Here is a 23,676-nt window from a genome sequence, read left to right on the forward strand (position 1 = left end):
GTTTAAGGAAGTACTTAAAATAAAACTTAATCAAGCTTTGACCAAAGGCCAAAATGATGGGATAGATAGCTTAGACATGCCTATATAAAAATACTTTTTCTTTTTATCTTGAAGGGTATATGTAGATTTTACTAGATCTGGTTTTAGTTACTCTCCCCCCAAAATTACTTTTCCAATATTCAAATGTTTACAATTTTCCTCTCTGTCTTCTCTCTCTTCTTCTTTCTCCCCCTCCCAAAGTGTCCTAAGCTCTCTTTCTCTCCCCTCAACTGTTGAAAAGTGCACATCTATAATCTTTCTCTCTCTCTCTCTCTCTCTCTCTCTCTCTCTCTCTCTCTCTCTCTCTCTCTCTCTCTCTCTCTCTCTCTCTCTCTCTCTCTCTCTCTCTCTCTCTCTCTCTCCCCCCACAGAAACGCTAGGGTTTCCTCCCTCGTTTCTCCCTCTGTCGCCACAGCAACACCACGCCAGGTACAGGGTGGCACCTGGCTAGGCAGTTAGCCCTAGCCCCGTCCTCCCCATGCCAAACCTGCCACCGCATAACCTGCAAAGCCTCGAGCTCCAGCCACTTTACCTCCACTATCCAGCTCGTTTGCGAGTTTGGGTGTGTCATGTAGCTCACTCTCTGCACCATCATCCGCTTCATCACCACCTCATCTTCTTGGCTTGCAGCAATACTAGGCACTGTGTTGTGAACCTCCCAGCTCGAGCATTGTGCGACTTGCAAAGCCTCTCTGCCTTTGCGAAGCCTCGAGCATTGTGCAACTTTCTAACCTACAAAGCCTCTTTGCCTGTGAAGCCTGTATAGAGGCATTGCCTCATCCACCAGCAAGCAATTGACACTCTTTGGAAGCTAGGGGTGGTCCATAAGCCTGGTACCAAACAAATTGGCACTATATTTGCATGGATGTTGATTGGATGATTATTTTCACAAAAAAAATATTTTTCTAAGTTGGTATGGTTAAGTGTGTTGCTAATATAGTGCTTCTTTATTGTGGAATGCCACGAAACAACATCACACATGTCATCACATTCGATATGCATTCTAGAAGCTATTCAAATGCCAATTTCTATCTACATATTATAAACCTAAAGTATGCAAGGAATGGCATCTTGCTAGATATGCAAGAATATGTCATCTAGCAAGAATATGTCGATCCTTTTAGACTTATCTAATTTAATTGCAACAAATCAAACATGTTGGCAAGAAGAAACTTAAAAGGAAGTTGATGTTTCGCTTAGCTCCACAGCTAGGGGTGGATGTGGATTTGTTTAATCCTCTTACTCTTGTGAAAGAAGTTTATTTGGCAGCTAAGATTACAAGAAGAATGGTGAACATCGACCTCCCAATGGTTTTCAAGCTAGTGATCAAGGAAGGAAGCCACATAATTCTTCCAATTTTGAGAGGTCTAAAGGTTTCAAGAAGCCATTTATCCAAAAAAAAATAAAAATACATGCCTACTCAACCAAGCAACCATAATAACTCCCATCAACCAATCCTCAACAAATAACTCCCCATATCAGCCACAACCCCAAACCCAATGGACATGATTTCAAGAATGCTAAATGATATAAATGTCATCGCTTTGGTCATTTTGCAGATAAGTGTCCAAAGTCAAAGGATAAGTGTCCAAAGTCAAAGGAGGACAACAACAACGACAACGATTAGTGTAGTAACAATTTTTAATTTTTTATATAGAGTGGCAACCTAGCACTTTGTTGTGGCTTCTTATCGATGCATTATATCAACAACAATGTTTAAACCTTTATAAACACTTCAAAACATTGCCTCATTGTATTAAGTATGTATGGAAGTCTACTAAACATTGAATTCATCAAACAACACAATATGCACCCCTCATGACCAAGAGGGGTGCTTGAATTTAAGAGAAGCTTTGTGTGGGCTTGAATAAAAGGTTGCAAAATTGAAGGGTTGCCTAAGGCAAAATATTTGCAAGCTTGTTGAGCTATGCAACAATGATCTCTCTCTAGGCCACATCCTAAGGTGTCTCTTTAGGAGTTATCTCCATAGTAGGTGAGAAGCATCACATATTTTTAGCTCTCTCTTGCATTGAGGTGAGAGCCTTTCACATGTCCTCATCTTACTAGTTGAGCATGTTCACCTCTCCAACTACTCACGTCTTCTGCATTATCTTGCCTCCATACTGGTCATATTTACCTTGTCTTAGTTCTCTCTTGCCTCGAGTCTTCATTTCTTGGTTTGAATGAAAAATTCTTGAGACCCATGACATATGTTGCATTGCTTTCTCATCACTGTTGCAGATGGTGATGCCTCTTAAGACTTAGGGTCATGGTTGTGGGAAGGACCAGTGGGAGAGGGGAAGGGCATGGGTAGCATGGAGGAGGCCATGCTTGAAGGAAATAGGTGTAGCTCACGTACTAGGGCTTAATTTAGAAAACCCATGTCATTGGTTTTTTGAATTAACTTTTGAAGACACATAATTATTTGTTCAAATGATGAGCGTGGTATATGTGGTTGCACATGTTTATATGTGGTCTAGGGTAGTTCCATACATAGTGTTCGTTGTTTGATGTGTTGTGTAAAATGTAGTTGGCAGTGTTAAGGGATGGGATTAATGTGTGATTTGCATTGTATTCATGGAGTTTTGCTATACTAAGTATCCACTTTGCTTTGCTGTGCAAATCTATTGATTCCTCTCAACACATGCTCATTAACTTGAAATTTTCCTCTTCCATTTTGTTCGGCAAATACAAGTTTCTTGGGTTCTTAACACAATATAGAGTAGTATGTGTGAATCCAAACACGAGATAGAGTAGTATGTGTGAGTCCATGTGCTTTGTTGTTGTGAGGGCTAAATGCAAGTGTGTGTAGTATAAGTCCTTATGATCTATAAATTGTTTGCATAGCTATAGGTTGAATTGAAAATTGGCTTCCTGGGATAGAGTCGAGAGGGTTTTTTCTTATTTAAAACTCGCTTGAGATCATTGAAATTGGTGTCCATTGTGCCAAGGTTGCTTTGTTGCACAAATTATCGTGTTCGTTGCATTTTTGTTGACCTAATCTATGGTTTGGGAGCTCTATTCACATGATAGGAATTTGAGGTGTGTATGTGTGGTCTTTATGGATATAATCGGCTCCATTCATCAAGCCATCAATGATATCCAAGTTTTCAAAACATAACTCAACTATGATGCTTGGCTTTAGTCATAGGGTTGTGTGAAGCCCTACACTGGTTTTGGCATTGTGTGGGATTATAATTGTTCTATTCTAATATTTGTGTCGTTTGTTGATAGCTTGGAATTTTTTTGCCATCAACTTATATTGTATGTGTTGTTGTATTAAGATAATACTTATACACAAAGGCACATATTGGTCAAAAGAGAACTTGCTTTAGACATTAGGAAGGTGGTTTGCACAAAAACAATTATGTATTCAACTTAATTTTATGCAATATGATCTAAATGAAGTAACATTCTAGGTATCCTATACATCAAGACTACACCAATTTACGAGGATGAAATAAGGAATTATCTCCAAGGTTGGACTATAGTAAAGCTAAACCTCTTTAAGCAAAGATATAATTCTCACATGCATCCATACAGACAAGACATGTGATTTTGTTAGACTTGGCTACGTGTAGCAAGTGTCAAAGAACCTATCAGTTTTGTTATCCATGTCATACTTAAAAAAAATTTAGACAAGCTATCATCCTATGTGTGCAAAATTATTTAAAGTAAACAAGTGATCCCGTTCTTAAGCTTATAAAACCATCCTTTTCTTTGAAGCTTGTTGTAAAGTTTGGAAAACATTGACAGTAAAATTGATGTTCTCCAAAGGAGCTAGGAACCTCTTTATGTAACTTTCTATTTCTAAAAAGTAAAGCAGAGCATTTTAAGCTCTTAAGGGTTCACAACTAGCCAAATTCACTTGTTAGAATTAAGAAACAATAGCCAAATGGGAGAAATATTTAAGTTTAACAAAATAAACTTCCCTAAGTTATTTGATTTGTATCATACTATAAATACCTATCATGCCAAAGCACTGAGGCTAGGAGAAGTCAAGAGCCAGCACTAAAGTTATCGTAGAAGCGGCAATAGTAAGCATTAACTACATTGGAGTGGATAATCATTAGAAGTAAAGAGAAGCTATCAAGACCAAACCAAATACATTATTTAGAACCTTCATCGATCGATAAGACTAGACATAGAGTAACTTAATAGAGTTAAGTTTTTTTCAGTCCACAAGAAAGGCCCAACCCAATCCAAGTGTTTCAAATACTATAAAAAAACAGTACCCAAAACAACTCCATAACAAAAAAATACCCAGGGTAGCCTCCTATTAGTGATGCTCCAAGCCTGCTGGATAAGTCAAGATCAAGTTAAAGAGTCCATAAGAGTCATGATAAGAGGGCTATTCTTATGCCATCAATAGTTCTAAGAATAGCATCAAGTGCTTTTCCAAGCCTCTCAACACCAGATGCAATTTTCTTCAGCAAAAAAATCCAAGTAAGCCAACAGCCTATTGGTGAAACCAAAGCAACCACAGCCTTAAAGTTAAGCTTAGCAATCAATAATGTTCAATTGATAGCTCAATGATCAAGTATAGCCATATAAGGTGTCTTTTTTTCCAAAGACCACCTACTCTAAGAGAGTGAGAATTTCAAAGATTGTGACCAAGAAAGCAACAATTTCTAAGGGAAAGATTTTATACATCAGGACATAAGCCAACCATTCCATTGGGTTAGAAGTAGCCAAATTAATGGAACGAAGTTAAATTTTAATGGTATTAGGAAATCTTTAAAAAACAACATAGATTCGGTCATTGCCACGGTAATCTAGTCAAGCTTCAAGAGTCACAAGGGTTGAAAGAGGTCCCAAAAACCTTATCAACTAGAAAACGGTCAAGTGTCATCCATGTATAGGCGGAAAGAACAACTCCCTTATCCAATATGTAGTTCCATAAGGGTACGATAAAAAAGTAACCACCACAAATAGGTTTTTCCCTCCAACAAAATAGCTATTGTTGTTAGTTGTACAATAAGGCGATCACACCTAAGGAGATCCCTAAAAAATCAACACATCTTCAATTGAGCATAAGTCATCAAGTATAGGTCAATAGCATTTTAGTAGAACATTGCATCCTTTTCAGAGCCAGAATTCAAAATAATATCATTGTGTCATAAGATCAAACCCGAGCAAAAGCCAGAATAGGCATACATCTAAGGCTCAAGACGTCTCTCAAGTTGGACACCCATGTCATAGACCAGTTGTAAAACAAGCCATTGATGATAGTCATACTATCTCTCAATCACACCTAAGGAGACACACAGTATGAGGTAAAGGCAACCCCATCTTCCTTTGAGCATATGTCATCAAGCATGGGCCAATAATCTAGTAGACTAGTACATCTCATCCAAAGCCAAAATTAGATACAAAATCATTGTGTCATAAGATTTAAATCCGGCAAGAAATAGAACATGCCTACATTTAAGCCTCAAGATACCTCTCAAGCTGGACAACCATGTCAAAGGCCAGTAATATAGATGTAATCTCATAAAGCCAAAGTGTGGTAAGCAAAGCAAAATCATTAAACGAGTGGCATCCATGTAGTGAACATTCCAAGGTGGAAAGCACAATTAACCAAGAAGAATAGAAACTTGGTGAGAAGGACATGAGATGAAGATGCATCCTCAATGATCTCCATGTGTTTCAAGATAGATGAACGCCTTAATACTCAGTGACCCACCAAATATCCCTCTCAAAGAGCCCTCTTACACTCACTCTCTCTAGCTTTTGCAAAAACAAAAAAAATCCAAAGACTAAGTGAGGAATAGAAATCCCTCAGTTTAAGTATATCTTAGACTATCAAGCCAAGATCAAATCCAGGATCACGTTTAGTTGCTATGGCATCTAGCTTAAAGCAATTTTTAGGGTGGTACAGGTAGAATACAAAGCATTAAATGCATTGTCAATACATGGTGCAAGGGAGAAGAAGGTACCTACAGAAGTGAGATGCAAGGTGAAGAAATTATGGCAAGGATGGTATGTCACATGAAGATCAAAGAGTGCATTCAGCCACGGTTCATTACCATGACATAGCCATGATGAGGGGTCATCAAGTTCATACGTGAAGGTTATTGAATCGTGCTACAAAAGAAAAATACAGAAACTATGGAGAGAGGGAGGGTGTAACCTTCTAAGTTGAAATGAGGCGAACTTGGACAGAAAACTCTCACCCTCAAGCAGGTAGTCCCATCAAAAGGACATGTGGAAACGATGTCTTACTTTGTCCTATCCAACACCCAAATCGGTCTCATAAGGCATCTGAGCCATACACACTCAATCGTAGCTGTGAAGACTGCCCTCCTGTACTCAGCCTCACACTCGAGTTGGACACAGTAGGTTGCTTCTTGCTCAACCATGATATGCATGAATTGTCAAGCGTGAAACAAAAACCACTTGCGGACACTCGCGTGTCATAACAACCAACCCAATTTGAGTATGAAAAAGCATGCAAATTTGGCGAGAATGATCCCCCCTTGGGATAAAACAATCCAAGATGTAAAGTGTCACTCAAGGAGTGGCAGAAGATCCTCCTAATAGCTTGCCAATGCTTAGACCTTGGGCTATGCATAAATTTGCTAACCTATGAGAGTGCAATTTGAATATCTAGCCTCATATGGCATACATTAATAAGGCGTCTACTAATAAAGATTAGCATCATCCAAGATCTCCAGCATCATGAAGACTCAATTTCCAACCTGTCGGCATTGGAGTTTCAATAGGTTTGCAGTCCTCAAGTACAATCTTACATAATAATGTCTCTATGTATGTTGCTTGACACAAAGCAATACCCCCATCACATTGCTTAAACACTATGCCCAAGTAATGATGCAAAAGCCCTAAGTCTTTCATCTTGAAATTAGCATTCAAATAAGCCTAAATTGAGCAATATGTGTCTCATTCGGGCCAGTTGCAATAGGTTCGTAGTCCTCAAGTCCAAAATTACATAGTAATGTCTCTATATCTTGCAATAGGTTTACAAACCTCAAGTCTAAACTTACATAGTAATGTCTCTATGTATCCTACTTGACACATAGCAGTACCGCCATCACACTGCTTAAAGTGTATGCCTCAAGTGACGATGCAAAAGCCCCAAGTCTTTCATCTTGAAAGTAGCATTCAAATCCGCTTTAAATTCATCAATATGTGTCTCATTCGGGTCAGTAATCAACAAATTATCTACATATATGAGAAATACATCACCCTCACACTTGAGATACAAAGTGATTTCAATTGGATTGTTACAAAAGCCTTGTTTAACCAAATGAGTGTTAACTTTTTCATATCAAGGACGAGGAGACTGCTTCAACCCATACAAAGCTTTCTTACATTTGCGCACTTTATCTTCTTGTCTTTTCTTGACAAAATCACAAGGTTGTGCTACATATACTTCCTCAAATATATCATCATTCAAGGAAGCAATAAAAATGTCTAATTTATGTACATTCCATCCAAAATGAGCTACCAATGCACATAGAAAACAAATAGTAGTCATACGACAAGTGGGAGCAAAAGTCTCTTCATACTCAATACCTTTCTATTGTACATGACCTCTTGCAATAAGTCAAGCCTTGTAGAGATCAATCTCACCATCCCACTTACCTTTCAACTTGTAAACCCACTTCATACCAATGGCCTTTTTGCCAGGAGGCAAATCACATAAAGTTTATGCGTCATTTTCTGTAAGTTTATCATATTTTTATTGCATGGCAACCATCCAATTTTCTAAATTATGTGCTTCATCAAAAGAAAGAGGTTCCTCCTCATCACATAAACTAGAAACAACCAAAGCATAGCAACATCACACATACGATGCATGGTGAGACTCTGAACAAGTATGCCTAGACATAGGTGCGTCCAATTTACTATCATGCAAAGTATGCACCAACCATTTTGGCATACCTCTAGCCTCCTCATTCTCAATTGTTTCGACATCAAGTGCATGATGTACATCTGCATCAGAAATAGGCTGATTCATAACATTTTTAGAAACCCCCATAGGATATATATTTGCCTCATTGGAATTTATGGTCAAGTTTCCACCATTAAAATGAGGCAACAAAGTTTAATAAATGTCATGTGAGCTTACATTATTGTCTCTCGTACGTGATAACAAAGAATAGAATCTTCCACAAACACAACATCTCGTGAAACTAAGATACGTTTTGTTTGTGGATGGTATAACCTCTAACCTTTTTTTTCAGTACCGTAACCAACAAAGGTGCATTTAATAGCCTTATCATCCAAAATTTTCCTTGCGTTTGTGGCACCAAGTATAAGCTAAACAACCAAAAACGTGCATGTGATCAATAGATGGCTTCTTATCATGTCATACTTCATAAGGAGTGATAGATTGCAAGGCTTTGGTAGGACACCTGTTAAGTACAAAAGTAGCACACATGATAGCCTCAATCCAAAACGAATGTGTTAAAGCTTGATGCTTGTGCCATTTTCGTAAGTGAACTGTTTTTTCTTTCATCAACACCATTTTGATGAGGCATATACAGAACTGTTTTAACCCACGATTAACCAAAAATGCATTAAACTCATGAGAAATATACCCCCCCCCCCCCCCCCCCCCCCCCCCCTTGATTTGAATGGAGGGTGCCCATAGTACCTTTATAGATATTTTCAACCATAGCTAGAAATTGCGTGAAGCACATGAGCACTTTGGACTTAGCTTTAAGTGGATACACTTATGCATGCCTGGAGTAATCATCAATGATAGTCACAAAGTATAGGTAATTGCCGAAGGATGGAATTTGCATAGGCCCACAAACATCACTATGCACAAGTTACAACTTACATGTAGCCTTTATTGAGCCATCCTTTGGAAACTTTGAATGCTGCATCTTACCCAAGATACAGACGTCAAAAACATGCTTAGAAGGTGCTTCAAGAGGCAGCAAAGAAGCAACCATATCAGATTTTTGCAAGCCCAGCAAAATGAAAAAAAATCATATGCCCAAAACGTGCATGCCAAAGTTTTGCATTTTGAAACAACCTTTCAATCCACACCGGCATTTGCAAAATTGTGCCATAGTGAGAGTGTATAGCCCACGGCACAAAATGCCAGATGCAACTATTTCATTGCCAAAACTAAGATCATGAATTGTACCTCTGTCATCCACAAATTTGACAACAAGACCAAGTCTTGCAAGTGCATATACAAACAAAGGTTATTTTTTATCTCTGGTACATAGAGTGCATCAGCAGGTGCGAAAGACCTGCCATTCGCAGCAATTAGCACAATCTTTCAACTCCCTTGATCGGATAAAAGGCATTCTTGGCACAAGTGATTGTATTCTCATGAGGGAATGCCTCAAGAGAGGTAAAAAAGTCATGATGTGAAGTAATGTGCTTTGTAACACCACTATCAATGTACCACACATGTGAATCTGTAGCAACTAACATACATGTATCATGGACATAAGGATCATAAGTACACATCAGTAAATCCCCACTCTGCATCTACATCACAATCTATATTCCTCAAAGATTCTACAATAGCTACACTTGTAGTGGAACTAGCCTCTTTCTTCTTAGCCTCTTTTGACTCATAGGGAGACAACTTGAAGTTGTCTCCCTATGAGTCTATCCACAAGTATGTGGACAAGTTCTGGGATTTACATCTCAAAGCCACTGTCTACAGAAAAATAGACTTTGTAGAACAAAAAACAACATTTTTGTGTTGGGCTTTCTGAAGGTATGGCTAAGTATGTCAAGTCTCAATGTCCTAGGACCATCTCTATGGTTATACACTATATAGGGGAACAAGATTTAGGATATAGATATGTGCTTTCATACATATCTCAGCAGGGGGACCAAAAGGAGAGATGGTTGCATCTCAATAGGGGTCCAAAAGGAGATGGTATACCAAACTGCAATGCGCAATAAGTGCTTCTAGACTTATCTCAGCAGGGGACCAAGAGGAGAGATGGTTACATCTCAATAGGGGTCTAAAAGGAGATAGTCTATCAAGAGCAACATGCATCTAATGGAGCTTAAAAAACCTTAGGGTTTTCATTAAAGCCTCCAAAGGTTAGTGTTAAAAGTCCTTAGACCTAGAACCATTAGGTACTTAGACCTTAGGCAAGCTAGGGTTGAGCTCGAGGTGCTTCATGTGACTAAGGTGCTTGTCATGCTTAATGACTAAGGTGCTTGAGGTGCTTGTCATACTTAGTGACTAAGGTGCTTGTCGTGCTTAATGACTAAGGTGCTTGAGGTGCTTGTCGTGCTTGACAACCAACGTGCTTGAGGAATTTAAGTCAAAGATGAGCCCTAAAGGTAGGGGCATGAGAGACAACACCCTACGCACACTCACCAAGAGACACCCAAGCCATAAGGGGCATAAAGGACACATGTCAGGTCCCTAGTAATATTGCCCTCATAATGTGCCTGAATTCTATTGGATGACCTATAGGGAGGTCCAATGAGAATTTAGATTCAATTGAATAATTAAGATCTTTCTCTCAAAGGGGGAAAGGAGGACACTTGTCCAAATGCTACAATTAAATAATTAAGATCTTTCTCTCAAAATGGAAAGGAGGACACTTGTCCCAATGCTACACCCCTTGCTTGTTATGACTAGACTCATTCATTGGCTAGCCAAAGGCTTGAGCCAATAGGCTTGTAGCAAGAGTAAAGTAGCAAAATTAAACCCTCTCTCTCTCTCTCTCTCTCTCTCTCTCTCTCTCTCTCTCTCATATACTCCATAAGCCACACACACACTCCCCCATTGTGTGTTGTGCACACAAGTCATCTCCTTCTCAAAGCTTGAGAAGTGGAGCGCCTACACCAACAATCCTTGGCTATGGAATGCAAATCTAACCAAGAGTTATGCTCAAAGCAATGCTTATCAATCTCTCCATCTTCATTATCACTATACTAAGCTATGCTCTAAGAGTGATTATATATGAAGACTACTTCTTTCTCTCTTCATCTTCCTCACTCACTGCGAGCTCTCTCCACCTTTGAAGGTGTTTGAGGTCTTGGGATTGAGATCAGGGACAAGTTAATGTTTTTGCAAGTTAGTTACGGGCATAATATTGGTGCATGAAGCTTACTGTCTTCATGGTATCAACAAGGTCTCAAGGAACACAAAGCATGTATTATACCAAGCCTCTCTTCAAGGGAGAATCTATAATACAAAAGCCTTTTGGAGGGGGGACGGGCTCCAAGTAAATCCGGTCCTCAATTGTTGTCAATTTCTCTAATTCTCTCTCTCTTTTGCAAGTATTGTTCATGCCAAGCTAGCTAGGTATAATGTTTATTTTTCTACCTTCAATCAAGTACTCTCCTTATGTTCATTAAGAACCCTCTTAAGGAAATTGCACGCTATTGTTACTATAATTTCGCTACAATCTATATTATTAGCCATATTCCGTTCCCCTCCTCGATTGGAACGGAGGGTGCCCATAGTACATTTAAAGACATTTTAGTGACTCACCGAAGCGAAGAGACCTTGAAAGAAGCTTTTTCAAGTGTCAGTAGCGGAATGTTCTGTCAATCGAGGAAAGTTGTTGGTGACAACACCTGGAGGTACCAAAAGTGACTTGAAGCACATAAAGACTTTGAAATGTTTTGGAAATTTTTGTGCATGAGCTGCTAGGGCCTAGGAGATTCTTGACATTTTTCCTCTCTCACTTCATGATTGTAATTCCTTTGAGCATTTAAATGTGCACCCATATCCACCCCTCATATTCCAATTATCTTGTATCCTAGCCTGCAATGGGTCCACTCTTCCCCCCTTACCGTAGGACCACATTTTGGTAACTCTTACTTTTGGCCTTTGTCGATAATGGAGGACACACACATGTATATTTGATTTGCCTCATAGGGACTTTGGCCAGTGATAGACGCAAAGAAATCTCTCTCTCTCTCTCTCTCTCTCTCTCTCTCTCTATGTCTCTCTCTCCTGCCTCCTCATCGCATCATTGTGCGATGTGCTATTGCTTCACATTGGGCGGATTGTTGTTATTTGTATAAGTGGGATTGTGCGTTGTGGGTGTTATCTAGGCATAAAGTGGTAGTCGTTGAGGGAATAGTGCGGTATGCAGTATTAATTATTCAAAGCGAAGGCTTTAAGGATGCTTGGAGATGGTAGAACTTTAAATCTTGCTCCTAAAAAGGCTTCTAGGTAGCAAGTGATGTGGTCCTTACAACAAGGTTGTGTATTAGCACCTATTAAGAACCTAGATACAAGGATGACCACTTGCAATGCACCATGCACATGTCAATGTTGTCATAAAAAGCCATCATTCTAGGGTGGGTTTGTATATAGAGATGCATAGGAAGCCATCATATGTGGGAAACCATAGTCTTAAGTTGATGTCATGTACATGGGGTGGAAATTTGGATGGTAGAGCAATAACTAAGTTTCAAGATGTAGGTAGATAAGGGATGCAATTCACAGGACCTTAGGTAGAGAAGGGATGAGAGACACTCGCCTTTTTCAATCTTGGGAGGAATGAAGTAAAAAATTGCCAAGACATAAACCCTAATTTTCCATCGTGTATATAATACACGTGTTTAAAAGAGATTTTCCTTGATTCTATTATCATAGGAATTGGAAATTCTTCTTTTTTGTTGATTATTAGTTGCCAATGCCTCATCCAAAGTTTCCACTAAAGCTTGTCGTCTCTTGCATTGCAATTTTTCTAGTTCAACATGACATTTGTTGCTTGAATTCTTATAGGGAACAACTTCCACCTATCAAACTCTTTTGCTCACCTAGGCAGGCCTTATGATTTTGTCACTCGTTTTAAATGTTTACTTTTACTTTTGTCGTATATAAGATTTTGAATTTATTTTTTCAACCTTTAAAAAAAAATGTTATTGCTGGTTGAGTAAAAATGCTCTCATAGCTAAGTCTCATTATGGTTTAGTGAAATTAGTGAGATTTAGTTAATTTCACGATAAAAGGGTCATCCATCACTTCAACGATTTTAGCAAGATGAAGGACACAAAGCTGAGTCTCACTATAGTTTAGTGAAATTAGTGAGATTTAGTTAATTTCACAACAAAAGGGCCACCCATCACTTCAACAATTTTAGCAAGATGAAGATCACAACTTTTGTGATTATCTAGAAGCAACTAATACTCATTGTTTACTTTGTATTGAGAGGCTTTCAATCTCACTATAACGAATCAAATTTTTTTTGAGGAACATGCATACTCACCTTTCTTATTAAAATCGATCGATTTTACCTTTCACTTCAGTTTGCACACTTAAGTGGGACTACCAATTGTAAGGACATGGATCCTATAGGCAAGGCCATCGGCAAGGCCGGACAGTGTGTACGCTAGGGGGAGGCTATAAGATAGCACGGTTGGGTGGAGACTAGCACACGCATTAACACCGCCCTTTCACTGGTATCCGAGGTATTTTTGGGAGGAGGCTAAAAGCGGCTTGCACATGCGTGCGATGCCCTGCTTCTCTCCCACGTTCCGCAGACAGCGACGTCTCCGCTGTGTAGTAAAAAGAAGACAGGCACAGTTTTTTGTGCGAGCAGCTCCGCTGTGCAGCAAAAAGAAGACAGACACAGTTTTCTGTGCGAGCAACGCGTGGATAGACAGCAACAGCCGACCGCGACCATCCCATCTACGCTCTCCACTGCGCACGACCAAGGCGGGCAACCAAGGCAAACTCGACGGCACCGAGGCTTCTAAGGCTTCCGTTGGTTGTGCGCGTAAGAAGGCCCGCTTAACCCTTGCATGAAGGAGGGTTGAACCCACCACATGAGGGTAAGAGGCCATCACTTTACCATCAAGCTATTGGCCCTTGTTGTGTATAACAAGTTGTTGTGTATAACAAGGAAAGATAGTCTACTTGTGTTGAAAGGAAAACTAGAAGGAAAGGGAAAGCTTCAAACTTCAAGGAAGTAGCTTTACTCTTCCTTTTCACTTCTTGGAGAAAGGCAAGTTTTCCTCCAAAAATTCTTTTTTCCTCAAGGAAGTAGCTTCAAAGTGAAGAAAAGCCTTCACAAAAATGACGAGTTTTTGTGAAGAATCATCAAAGGTGTTCTTACAAGGAATGACAAGTGAAGCGCTCAAATTCCCGCAAGGCCAGGTTCGCATGCAACGCAAATCGCGGAGCATACAAAACACAAAGACTTCAATTTCTCAAGATACAAGTTGTCGTTTCTTTTTCTCTCTTTGCATTAGTGTGTGTTTACCATGGCCACTGAGGATATCTCACCTACACACACGTTTGATTTTGAGCACGTAGATCAAAATCAGGGTACCACGGGTTCTATTGACACTAATATGCATGATGATGATGATCTAGGAGATCATGGGCTTGTGGATATGGCTTCTTTCAAGACTTTGGAACATCGCCAAAGCGTACTTGAATAAAATCTCTCTGCACTCAATGCAAATGTTACCAACCTTACAGAGTTACTTGTGAAATTTATGAATTCACAGACAACTCAAGGAGCCACAAGTGGCACGGTTCAAGGAAACCAAGCTCGCACGACTCAAGGAGTCCAAGAGACAAGTGCTGCAGAAGATGCAGAAGGTACCAATGCATTACTTAAGAATATCACCATTCCTGAGTTTCACGGGGAAGAGCGTGATCACAACAAGGATGCAGTCAATACGTTCTTACACAAATGGAGTGATATTCATAGATTCAGACACACCCCAGATATAAAGACGGCTGTGGAAACAAGTCTATCTCTTAAAGGCAAGGCCTATAAGTGGTGGATGACATTTTCGATAGATGTTCGTCCTCCGTCTTGGGCTGCGTTTCAAGCTTCTTTCTCCAAAGAGTTTTTGGACTCCAGTGAAGAAGATAAGAATTGGTTAGCATGGGATGCATGCCACATGTCTGGCCTCTCTCTCACACAGTACCTTTCAAAGTATCAGGAAATCATATTAAAACTAGAAGGTCTAGATGAATTCCAAAAGATACGGGGTTTTAATAGGGGTCTTGACAAAGACTATCGTCTTCATGTCAAGACCCAAAATCCAAAAACTTTGGAAGAAGCCATTAGTCATGCAGAAAGATACAATGATGACCAAGAGAGGAAAGAAAATGTTCCCTACTCTAAGAATACTTTTGCTAAGAGCAATGTGGCTAAGAGCCAATGGCGAGGTAGATCTCCCACACGTTCCAAGAGGAATAAGAGACAATCTACCTCTCTGCACCCACAAGAGGCTAAGAAGCCTAAGCAATCACGAGATACTCCGCGTGGGTCTCTCAGCATTGTTGATTTTGAGCGTGCAAAGAAACACAATTTGTGTTTTAGATGTCTTTCAGACCAACATAACAAGAAAGATTGTCCTCTTTTGCAAGGCAAAGAAAAGGCCATGCACACGGTGCAACGCCTCACATTAGATTCATCTCCTAAATATTGTACTGTAGAGGTTCTTCATATGGAAGAAAAGCACAATTGTTGTGTGTCTGCTTCAATGTGGCAGACCACCTTTGGCCCCCATGATTTGATTCACATGCATGGCACTATTAACGGACAACGTGTTCGTATTTTAGTGGATGATGGTGCAACTCATAACTTCTTGAACTATAAGCTAGTCAAGAAATTGAAGCTTACACGGACTCCCTGCTCTCACAAGTATGTGGTGAAGCAGATGTCTGGGAATGATAAAGAAGTATGGGACACGGTAGTGCAAGGGGTTGAGCTTATTGTTCAAGATCATACGATGACCCTTGACTTCCAAGTTATGAACATGGACCGTTCTGATGTAGTTTTAGGACGGGAGTGGCTACATGGTTTAGAAAACACATTGCACACTAGTTATCAACACAACTCCTTATCCTTTATGGCCAATGGTAAACATGTGCTTTTGCTTGGTGAGAAAAATATACCATCTGTACCTCTTATATGTACAACCGAGCTTTCTATTTTGCAGAAAGCAAATTTAATAGATGAAGTCTTTTTGTGTTACTGCTTGTCTCCAAGTCTTGTGAATTCTCAAGAGCAAAGTGCGGTGAATTCTAGTAATGGTATGCAAAGTGCAATGAATTCTACTGATAAACAAAGTGTTAACAAATCTAATGAGCAAAGTACTCTCAATTTTAATTCTATAGAGCAACGTGCAACTGTTGTAAAACAAACATTACAGGAATTACAAGATTCTCCATCCTAGCATAACTCTAGTTTACTTTCTCCTTTTGCACGGCAAAAGCCGACTCACTTACTCACGGAGTATAGTGATGTGTTCTCAAGTGATTTACCACCGGGTTTACCCCCTACACGTGATGTGCAGCATGGCATAGATGTCTTGCCAGGCACTAAACCGGTGAGTAAACCACCTTATCGTATGAGTGCTAAAGAAGCCAAGGAGGTTGGTGGCTGACTACCTCGCTCGTGGTTTCATTAGACCTAGCACTTCGCCTTGGGCATCACCAATTCTATTGGTAAAAAAGAAAGATGGTACTATGCGCATGTGCGTAGATTATCGCGGATTAAATGCGATAACCATCAAGAACAAGTATCCTCTACCTCGAGTGAATGAGTTGTTTGATCAACTCCACGGGGCAAGATACTATACAAAGATAGATCTTGTTCAGGATACCACCAGGTACGCATCCTACTGCAAGATATCTCCAAAACTGCCTTTAGAACACGGTTCGGGCATTTTGAATTTTTGGTTATGCCTTTTGGTCTAACCAATGCTCCAGCTACATTTATGACACTCATGGATAGTGTCTTATGTCCCTATCTTAGAAAATTTGTTGTGGTTTTCCTTGATGATATTCTCATTTACAGTAAGACTGAAGATGAACACATAGACACTTACGGTTAGTGTTTGAACAGCTACAAGCTCACGCGCTGTATGCTAAGCAAAGCAAGTGTGATTTCTTCAAAACAGAGATACATTACCTCGGTCATGTGATCTCTTATTCTGGCATCAAGATGGACACTGGCAAGGTCGCTGCCATTCTTCGATGGCCGCATCCCAACACGGTTGAGGAGCTTCAAATATTTTTAGGCATGGATCGATTTTATCGACAGTATATCCGTGACTATGCCAAAATCATTGTTCTTATGACGGATCAACTTAAAGCAAAAGGTAAGACCTTTTCTTGGGAAGAAGCCCAAAAACACAGTTTCGAACAGCTCAAGGTAGCTATAGCCACTGCTCCCATCCTAGCAATCGTTGACCCACTTAATCCGTTTGTGGTAGAGACTGATGCTAGTGATAAAGCCATTGGTGTGGTACTTCTCCAGGAGGGAAGACCTATAGCCTTTGAAAGTAAGAAATTAGATAGAGCTCAACAGAATTATTCTGTCTATGAGAGAGAGCTCTATGCCATAATTCACGCTTTACGAAAGTGGCGACACTATTTATATGGTGCCGAGTTTGAAGTAGTTTTTGACCATGAGAGTATCAAATGGTTTACTACTCAAACAGACTTGAAGGGCCGTAAAGCTAGATGGCCAAAAATCCTTCAAGATTATGATTGTAAGCTACGATATCAAAAGGGGCGACATAATGTGGTAGCGGATGCACTAAGTCGGATGCCTCATATTAATTCACTTGCTTTCACGGAACTAAAGAGTGGATTTTTGGAGTCATTACGTGGCAAGTGTGCAAAAGATCAATCATATTCTAAAGTGTGGAGTGCAGTTTTAAAAAGGGATCCCTCACACTCACATGTCTTTGAACAGCCAGATCAACATGTCTCTGCACGCGCAGATAGAAACTCCAACACACAGAGCTCCACCCCTACTTAGGAAGAGCTTAAGCGATGGAAGCATTTTTCCATTGATGATGGCTACTTACTCCACAAAGGTAGAGTATGTGTGCCAAAGGACTCAGACACTAGGCGCCAAATCTTATTTGAGTGTCATGATAGTCCAAGTGATGGTCATCCAGGTATCCGTAAGACGTATGCCTTAGTTCAACGGCAATTTTATTGGCTGGGCTTACATCATGATGTTCAAGAGTACGTACTAAATTTCCAACATTGCCAAGTTAATAAGGCAGAGCGCCTCAAGGTAGGTGGCCTTTTACATCCTTTAGAGATTCCACAAGGTAAGTGGGAGAGTATCTCTATGGATTTTGTAGTAGGACTACCTACTACAAATCGTGGCCATGATGCCATTTGGGTAATTGTAGACCGTCTCACAAAGATGGGTCGATTCATTCCCACTAAGACTACGGTTAAGACACCGAAATTAGCATGGCTATTTGTAAAGCATATATATAAACTCTACGGTCTTCCAGCTAGTATCATTAGTGACAGAGATCGAAAGTTTGATAATCACTTCTGGAGAGCTGTGTTCCAAAAGTTGGAAACTAAACTTAATCTAAGTACGGCTGATCATCCAGAAACGGATGGTCAAACAGAAAGAGTTAATCAAGTGCTAGAGGATATGCTACGAGCATACGTTAGCAAGAAGCAAACCAATTGGGAAGAGTACTTACCTATATTGAAATTTACTTATAATAGTTCAAAGCATGTGACTATAGGGTTTAGTCCATTTATGCTTTTGTATGGATTTCAACCTAGATCACCCGTTACGGTGGGGTTGGCTAAGGAGAAGATACAACAAGCGAAGGATATTCTACAAGCCCATTTTGACATGCTTCGAGTTGCTCGACAGAATATCAAGCAAGCTCAAGATCGATATAAGAAGTACACAGATGAGCATCGATGTCTTGCTACTTTCGAAGAAGGAGACAAGGTTTTCCTCAAAGTTCCAGAGCATTCAGAAAGTGTGAAGACGGGAAAAGTTGCTAAACTTTAACCACGCTATTGTGGACAGTTTACCATTCTCAAATGTATAGGTCAAGTGGCCTATAAGTTAGCTCTTCCAGAGCACTTACGAGTTCATCCTATTTTTCATGTTAGCCGTTTACGAAAACAACTAGGACAGACTGATAATGTCATTGACATAGGTGTGTTGGTTGACCTTATCGCACCGCTAAGCATTCCTCATGAGCCCGAAAAGATTTTGGATTCTCATGAGCTTCGCACCAGACATCATGTCAGACGACAGGTGTTGGTAAAATGGCTAGATAGACCTGAAGAAGGTTCTACATGGGAGAATATCTCCGCACTTAAGAAACGTTTTCCTACATTTGTTTTCGAGGACGAAAACAATTCTCCAAGGGGGGGTAATGTAAGGACATGGGTCCTATGGGCAAGGCCACCGGCACGGCCGCACAATGTGTACGCTAGGGGGAGGCTATAAGATAGCACGGTTGGGTGGAGACTAGCAGACGCATTACCACCGCCCTTTCACCAACTTTCCTTTCCTACACCTTAATACTACTTATCAAATAAATCCTTAGGGGGAACACAAGTGTAAAACCCATCTTTTTTTTGTTTTAAAATAGCAAAACTCACAATTGTGAGTGAATTATATTGAACAACCCAAAAAATTACAAGGTCTTGTCATGCTCTTGTTGAGCCATGACATCATCCAGGAACTATAATTACATCGGCTATCAGGGCAGCCAGTGTAAAACCCATCTTAAAACTCTCATGCATAACATTTGCAAAGACAAACATGTAACAAGTTAATGTACAACCCATGCCATATTCACAATATATTGTTATTAGTAAAATAAGCAAATTTGTCATTGTTGAGTGTATATCTTTTCTGATGTTTTTCTTAAAAAGTGATTGTTACTTTTGATCATTTCATGCTCCGCTCTACCTTGCTTTCTAATCATTTCAAAATTTTGGCCCTTATTTAAACTTTTGATTGATCATTTAGCTTTGCACGATTCTTTTCCTAATTAGTCACACACACAACCGGCAAGCTTTGTGATTTTATTATTTGTTTCCCTAAAAGCTACTTATTGATTCTCTCTTTGGGTTGCTCATCGATGAGGTGGAAGACATTCTAGTTGAATGTATGCAATAAGAAGGCATTGAAGAGGTTATGATTGGGAACATCATGCTTTTGATGGATGCATTGCTTTTGGCTCATACTTTAGAAGATGCACAGAATCTTATGATTTTCTTGCATAGTGGGTTGATTGTGAATGGCTCCAAAACAAATATTATGCTTGTAAAAATTCTCAACAAGGAAATGCCATGCATTGTGTACAATAAAGAGCCCCTTGAAGTGATAGAGAGCTTCAAGTACCCTGGCATTCCGATCATAAATGGAATGCTTGCACTATACAATGCTTCTGGAAGCCGGGAAGAGAGCCTATTATGCATTTGAGAACACGTGCAATGCGCGAGACAATACATGTTGGGCTCTCAAGAAATACCTCTTGACACCTTAGTGACACAAAGAATCAATTTAGTGATACAAACTAGAATAGCCCGATCGCATTTCCAAGGAGTCTACACTTGCAAAGAAAATAAACCACATAAGAAAATGATATTACATAGATCACATGCCATTCAAGACTACCAAGTACTATTAACTCCATCCTTTGTACGGTATGAGGTTTAAAGAGACAATCAGATGCAACCTACATGAGAAATATGGAGATATCAAAATATTGAAAAATTGTTGGAATCTTTACTACCTCTTCAAGAGCATGCTACCACTATGAGTCCAAACGTTTTATATTGTTGCATGAGAAATATGGAGATATCAAAATATTGACAAATTGCTCAAATCTTCATTACCTCTCCAAGAACATGCTACCACTATGAGCCAACGTTTTATATTCAATTATGCAAACACGATTCTTCTTGCACAATATTATGCACATAAAGGTATAGTGCTCAATTTGCCAAAAATTAAAAATAAACTTCAAGCATGAAAATGATATCTTAAGTATTGGAACCTCTACTTCTTCCATCTTCACACCCAGAGAGAGACATGCAATAGATAGAAGTTATAATCATCAAAGACTTCCGCACCTGCAAATTAAATCTAATTAAAGCTTGCCCAATCTAACTTGTCAAGATTAAGTATGTCATCTATCCAGATCATCCAAATAACCTACCGAAAATTGGCAACATGATAGGAAGAGATTGAGATAGTTGATAGTGGCTATGATTGTGCCAAAATTGTAAAAAGCACGAAGATTTATCTTTGCAAACAATGCTAAATTAAACTCAATCTTTTGTTTCTTTTCTTCTAGCTTCATGTTATTCAATACTTATAATACCAATGCTGGATGCCTCACATCATATAATTCCACAAACTTATGGTGCCGCCTCTGCGGAGACTCTTGCACTTCTTTGGCACTTCTTGATGATATGGAAACCCATGGCCAATGTTAGATCAACAACAAAAGAAAAAACGTGTATTGATGAAAACATGGATATTGTGAGGTTGACAAAGACTACTGAAAAACAAATGCTAATCAAATCTATCAAAGACTACTTTCACCACATTTGCATGCATGCTAGCGTCCAAGTTAACCACCACAAGCGTCTGTTGATTCAAAGAACAAAGGGCACCTTGATTCAAGAAATCCTCTTGAGTTCGATGGCCAGTCCCAATGGTATTGTATAATGTGTCCACACTGGCTTTCCTGCTACCAACCCTTTCCCTGACATACCTATCTCCATGTCGAGTGAGGTAGGTGAATAAGTTGTGGACATCTGGCTACCATTTGGCAACTCATTGCAAGAGAAGCTTGAACATTTGCCATAGTTTCCTAGCTAGAAGATTGATCTTGTGGTGGGGATTGATTGGGAGGAGACACATTGAGCTATAGAGAACGTTGATCCTGGGATAGCTGATGTCGGACTTACTATGGAAAGCGTGGAATGCACAATTGCGTTCTAAAAAAATAATTTGATTAATGAAAAATTAACTAACGCAAATATAGATAACAACAAGTGCTGATGTAGCTATTCCAAAAGAGGAGAACCAAACATTCTCTATGCATATATGAGGAGTTGGGAGAGGAGTAGCGGAGAGCGAGAGGTGAGTAGAATTTGATGGGGAAGAGGGAGTGATCTAGCAAGTTGAGGATGAGGGAGACATGGCTTAAGGAGCCCGAGCCCAAGCTACCCATGTTCAGCCAACTGAGTTGGCCTTAGGCTTGTGGAGCTCTACGTTGCAACCCATGATCATCATGATGAGTAGCGACTATTGTTGTTAGAGAGGTAGACATGTAATGGCATAATTTTACAACATAGAAAAATGATGCGTCTAGAGGAAAGGACCCCCCATCACTCACTATCTTTCTAATGAATACCCATTAGCTTTTACAACCAATCATTATATTTTTCAATTCAAAAATAAATTTTCCTTTCCTTTATTTATAGCAAAGGAAAGGAAAAAGAGAAGCCATCTCTAAGGCCTCTCTATTTTTACAACCAATCACTAGGCGAGAGAACTGTTGTAGTTTTAGTCAAGACTTCTTCATCCTTACGGGCTGGAGACGAGCTACCATGAAGTCCCAGGTTTCTGTTGCTCTGATGCTCTCCATGATCGGAGGTCTGAGCACTTCTGTAGGTGAGCATGACCTCCGGTCGATGCTTTTTTTTGGTCGCCCAGCTCACTTATTGATTGATCCATGGCTGTTGATTTCTGTAGGTGCCCTTCTCGTTGTTCTGCGGCCCACGCCCAACCTTAACAGGCTGGGTCTGTTACAGGTCATTCACTAGCCTTCTCACGAGAGAGAGAGAGAGAGAGAGAGAGAGAGAGAGAGAGATATTTGATTTTGGCCCAAATGGCCCATAGCTTTTGATTTTGAAGCTTTTGGGGCTTTGCTTTTGGCATCACTTGTAACTCTTTATAAGTGTGGCTTGGGCTCCCACTTCTCAGCTGCGTTCTGAGAGTGAGACTCAACCACTCCCTTGTACTTTGTGCAACATATTTAATACAAAAAGAAATACCGAAAGGGGCGCCAGTCGTTGGGGCCAAAACCTCTTGGCACGGAACTTCACCGGGCCAGTGTCGAATCTAATTGTGAATTGTTTTGAAGTGAATTCCTGTTGTGTCGCGGTAAATTCTTGACTTGGAGTGTCCAAGTCTGTTACAGTGGTATCAGAGCCCGGCCGATTTCTCTTATATCGGGAAATCCGATCCTTTTTCTAGCGATACTTATGGATTTAGACAGAGAACAGTCGACTTTCTCTGCATCCAAAGATGTGGGAAGAGATCACGAAGAAGATTCACGGGAGGAGTACGGCCCGCCTCGGCCTACTCAGGCGGAGCTTGAACAGATGGAACATCGGAGATTGGTCGATGATGCGATAAAGCTGATCATGAATTTTGCGAAGGACCCTAAACTTGCAAAATTTTTTACTCAGACCTCCTTCGATGAGACGCACTCACAGTAGCGGCAAACCACAGAGCCACCCCTCAGACCGGCACTCAAGAAACCTACTCCAAGGATGTTTACAGAGCAAGAATTAAAAGAGGTGGTTGATGCACGGATTAGCCAGCTTTTTGACGTGCATAACAAAGCCAAAAAGCACGACAAAAAGCAGAAGAAAGGCACTGACTTCCCGGGTTATTTGGGTCGTCAATCTACATTTGCCTCGGCAAGAAAGCAGAAGAAGCGTGTGCGATTTGAAGGAGTTTTTCTTCTTCTTCTTCTTCTTTTGACAGTTCTTCTAGCTCTTCCGACTCGAGCGAAGAAGACATAAAAAAAAAAAAAAGCGAAGCAAAAAGCAGCACTTCGAAAAGAGCAAGAAAAAGGCAAAGAAGGCTAAATCTTGCCCAGTTTCGGACAATTTTATAGAGGACTCGTCTTCGGATAGTTCGGACTCCGACGACAGCAGAT

At 40.0% G+C, this 23,676-nt stretch overlaps 1 protein-coding gene across 3 annotated transcripts in view; it reads left to right on the top strand.

Annotated features, from left to right (window-relative positions):
- The first annotated feature begins 22,243 nt into the window (after positions 1–22,243).
- The window catches only part of LOC147438671 (ZIP metal ion transporter family), a 68,728-nt gene continuing 67,295 nt past the window's right edge, over positions 22,244–23,676 (top strand). For 2 of the 3 annotated variants that reach the window (XM_086484685.1, XM_086484686.1), the window contains exons 1-2: positions 22,244–22,400; positions 22,482–22,540. In XM_086484685.1, the coding sequence (XP_086340811.1) occupies positions 22,337–22,400; positions 22,482–22,540 (123 nt within the window). In that variant the 5' untranslated portion in view covers positions 22,244–22,336. The remainder of the gene's footprint in view (positions 22,401–22,481; positions 22,541–23,676) is intronic. The other variant, XM_086484687.1, reaches the window with a different exon arrangement.

This window comes from Adiantum capillus-veneris, chromosome 16 (assembly GCF_014529385.1).
Source record: "Adiantum capillus-veneris isolate H3 chromosome 16, ASM1452938v2, whole genome shotgun sequence".
Lineage (NCBI taxonomy): Eukaryota > Viridiplantae > Streptophyta > Polypodiopsida > Polypodiales > Pteridaceae > Adiantum > Adiantum capillus-veneris.